Raw genomic sequence first — 4,271 nt, forward strand, 5'->3', positions numbered from 1 at the left:
ATTGGAAACTAAACTGGGTTTTAAAAATGCAGTATGAAATGGGTAGACAGAAATCAACAGCAAATAAAATAAAATTTTCAATATCTTACAACACAAACGCTTAAGCTACTCAAAAAAAAAAAGTGTCTGTATTATAAGGCAGTTATTTTCATAATACAAGATCATTAAACAGAGCTTAGTTAATGTAATGGCTGTTTTAGTCTTCCCTTTAGTTGGCCTCTGTGTTTATCCAAGTTGCCTTTTTTTCAGAACAAAACAGAAACAGGATCGAATGCTCAATCACTTCTTGTGTCTGAAAGTTTCGTTTGAGTTTTTTTATTATTAACTGCAGAAGTGCTTCAAGTGTATTTTTTTTTATATATGTGAAACCACATGAACACTGATGTATTGTCCATTCAACACTGACGATTATCCTGTGTAGCCTTAGAGGATTGTTGTGGGAGTCTGGTTAGGTCTCTGAAACGTGTACATACCTGTTGATGCATTGTATATGGTGAACCCCCCCTCCTCCGATGCCCATACTGTGAGCATTAAATAGACTCACACACAGCAGAGCAGCGATAGCAGCATCAACTGCTGAACCGTTACGCTTCAGCATGTCCCTGCAAACACAAAGAGCATTATTCAGATCAACAACAATGACTACAATGACTCTAGCAATAGTCTCATTGCTCATGAAAGGAATCTCTACCAGAATCATAAATATGGCTCTTTGGAATCGTACCTCCCGATTGTAGAGCAAACCCCATCATCTGCTGCCACTGCTGCTTTATCATAGCAATGATCAGAAGGCTTTACATTCAGTGGTGTATCAGTGGATCTCACATTGGGTGTATCAGTAGCTGTTTTAGTAGATCTTCGAGTGAGTGTCACTGTCAGAGCTGTTGCAATCACAAAGGCAATGAACAGATATCTGAAAGCAGAACAGAATTATGTGTTATTTTATCATTATTATTATTATTATTATAATTTTTAAAATATATTATCAACTGGCATACTTGACAAAATCATGTCATGTCAGTTATTCTTTCAGTTGACCCTTTTATCGTGAAATATGGAATTTGCTACATCCTGAACAACTACAGCTCTGAGATCAGCTAGATTTTATTTTAAATTATCAAGTGTGTGTGTGTGTGTGTGCGTGCATGCGTGTGCTTCATCACCTTTTCGGCTTGCTTCTGTGTAGTTCATCAAATAATTTGCAGATGAGACAACACAGGATTAAATAGCAGCTGTCCAACAGTATGAAGAACCTATACATATATATAAAAAAACTTACAATTAGATTAGACTACAGTGTACAGGTGTCCTGGTTGCAGCAGATGCAGACACAGTGATACAGATTGACAGATGGATGGGTGGATGGATACCTCATGACATATGACAAAGGACCCAATGTTTCTTGATCCATGGTGTGCTGAAACAGACATTTTATTTGTGTACATATGGATGTCTTAAGACAAGAGGGAAGTGGTTTTGTATAAATCTGTGAAAATGATCATTTAAAAGTTGTTTAAAATCAGTTTATCTAAACCTAACCTTACATATCTACTGGCCAGACAGGCAAGGTCTTAAACGTTTGTTAGATTAATTTTTTTTTAACAAATCAAGCGCTTGAGCATTGCCAAAGAAGATCAGCTGCAGCTCAGCTGAAGTTGCCTGCTTTTACAACATTCAAAAGCTTGTTGTACAAATTTTAAAAAATTCCACCTTACCTTCGTAAAGATATTCCAAATAAACCTTATAATTTCTAAGTTTGTCAAGTTTAAAGTACTTCATATAAAAGCAAATACAACTTATCTGTGTCCATTTAAAAACATTACTCAAAAAGTTAAATTAAATGATCATGAACTTTTAGTATGAAAAATGTTCACCTTACTTACATAAAATTGTTTCAACTAAACTTTACAAGTTCTAATTACTAAAACTGTCAAGTTGCAAATACTTGATATTCTAAGTAAATACAACTTGTCAGTGCAAAAAGATAACTCGAAAAGTTGTGTTTTGTAAGAGACACCGTTAAGTGTACAAAGAAATGAGGAATAACTGGATCCAATTGCAGTGTGTTTATGAAACGAAAATAAAAGCAAAAATAAACAAGGAATACACCAAGAAATCGAGAAACACAAGAGACTAAACTGAGTACATCAACAAAACAACAATCACTAGACAAAACCTGACAATGAACACAGGAAACACAAGGGCATAAATACATTGAGGTTAACAAGACTAACAAGACAGCTGGAAACAATCAAACTAAAACACAGTGGGAAACAGGAACCAAACTGAACTACAAACTAAATGTCCACATAAAAAAGACTCATGTGACAGACACTGTCTGATGTGGTCAATGTGTGTGTTAGGTCTTTTTCATAATAGGTTTCACTTCCAGTATACATTTTAAAAACCTTCCAGAAACATTACCCACCTTCCTCACTGCTTTTCCACTTCCCAATATTTGCCCTTATTTTTTTTATTATATTATTGAACTGCTATAATCATCAATGTGAAATTAAAAACCCATAAATTAGAATCTGAATGAGATCGTTCAATTAGGTCTCCACATGATGATTACATCATCATCATCATCATCAATAATACATAACAACCATCACATGACTATATTTGAGGCCTGAGCACCAGAGTTGCGAGGACCCTCTTGAAATATCTCTCTTTCTTCTTCTTCTCCGAAATAATCACATTTTTGAAGGCCTAAGCATGCTTGAGAACTCATAAATCTTTGCACACGCATCAGAACTGGTGAAAATTTACATCTGATATGGTTTTGAGAATTAGGTGTGGCAAAATGGCTCGATTGCACCACCTACTAAATGTGAACGAAGCGCGCCTCCCGCTACGTTTTTATTCAGATTTTAATAATTTTATATATTGGGCATGTAATCAAGACCAGACCTCCAAGACCAAAACCAAGACCAGGACCAAGATCCACAATGAGTGAAATAGATAACAAACTATACACACAGGGACAAGGGAGTTGCAATTGTAATAAACCAAAATCAATAATGATAACACTGCATAACACAAGGAATTATTTGTTGCTACTCCTCTAACGACACTTACCTCTTGCGGTGAAATGGCACATTCCCCAACACAGGATGCAGCATATGTACTGTATATTACCATCATCTGCCTTGAAAATAAATCAAAATGAAAGAATATTAAAATCTGTGTTCATTTTTATAACTGACTTTGCAAGAATTTGCATTTTTATATTAAATGTTTTTTAAGCATTAAATGTGTTTACAAAATCAAAATATGTATTTTGCTAATAAAGACACTACATGTAATTGTATTTGGTTAAGTGGTTATGTTAACATCACCTCTGCCTCATTTTCAATGTGAGAATATAAAGCAATACAGGCATGATAAAAAAATATCCTTCAGTGGTTTCAGCATATAAGAAATGTAATAACCTTAATACAATATAAATACCATTGTGTCAAATAGTTTATGTATTCAAGACAGTAACAGAGTGGTATCGTGGTTGGCTAGATACCAAAACTATAATAAATAGTGTCTAAACAAAAAACAGAAGCGATTTGTAAATCAGTATAATTTTAATTATTGTGTAATTGAATTTAATTGATTTGTCCCAATTCAAAAGCTGCATCCTTCAAAGGCCACATATGAAGGGCAGTTGCATCACCACGGTGTCACGAAGGCTCCTTCAAATGCGACCTTGAAATGCACCCTTCGTACCCTCAGTAAAAAAACAGAAGTAATTGCATGACAACAGGATTTTTATTTATTTATTTATTTTGGAGAGAGAAATTGCCGGGTTACACTTTTAAATGTAAAGTACTGGCTTTGAAATATGCATGTGAATTTGTCAATTTATTAATGTTAAAATCACTTTTTAAGGTGTTTGAACATAGTTGTGTGGCTGCAGTGGGTGAAAATAAGATCAGAATGAAACAATTTTTGCTGTATAATATTATATTTTAATATTGTTACTATTTAAAATGTCTACTTAATACATAGTGCAGCTGCATCTATAATCTCATCTTTTGCCACAATAACACAAGTAAATTTGATTAATAATAATACTACTACTAATAATAATTACTATTACAATTCACGAAACTATTCACTTACACCTGTACCTGTTTAATGACCACATCCATACATTTATAGCACGTGTTAGTTTATGTTTTTTACCCTTTTCTTCTGTATGTGTGTATAGATCTGTCACTGCTCTCAGCTGTTGTGTACAGATGCATCTCAATAAATTAGAATGTCGTGGAAAAGTT

At 34.0% G+C, this 4,271-nt stretch overlaps 1 protein-coding gene across 1 annotated transcript in view; it reads right to left on the reverse strand.

Annotated features, from left to right (window-relative positions):
• Positions 1–4,271, reverse strand: part of LOC107577136 (gamma-glutamyltranspeptidase 1-like) — a 12,574-nt gene that overhangs the window by 2,277 nt on the left and 6,026 nt on the right. The window contains exons 2-3 of the mRNA XM_016263246.1: positions 725–913; positions 474–602 (exon numbers count right to left, since the gene is read on the reverse strand). Coding sequence (XP_016118732.1) covers positions 474–602; positions 725–913 — 318 coding nt within the window. The remainder of the gene's footprint in view (positions 1–473; positions 603–724; positions 914–4,271) is intronic.

This window comes from Sinocyclocheilus grahami, unplaced genomic scaffold (genome assembly GCF_001515645.1).
Source record: "Sinocyclocheilus grahami isolate Dianchi unplaced genomic scaffold, SAMN03320097.WGS_v1.1 scaffold5220.1, whole genome shotgun sequence".
Classification (NCBI taxonomy): domain Eukaryota; kingdom Metazoa; phylum Chordata; class Actinopteri; order Cypriniformes; family Cyprinidae; genus Sinocyclocheilus; species Sinocyclocheilus grahami.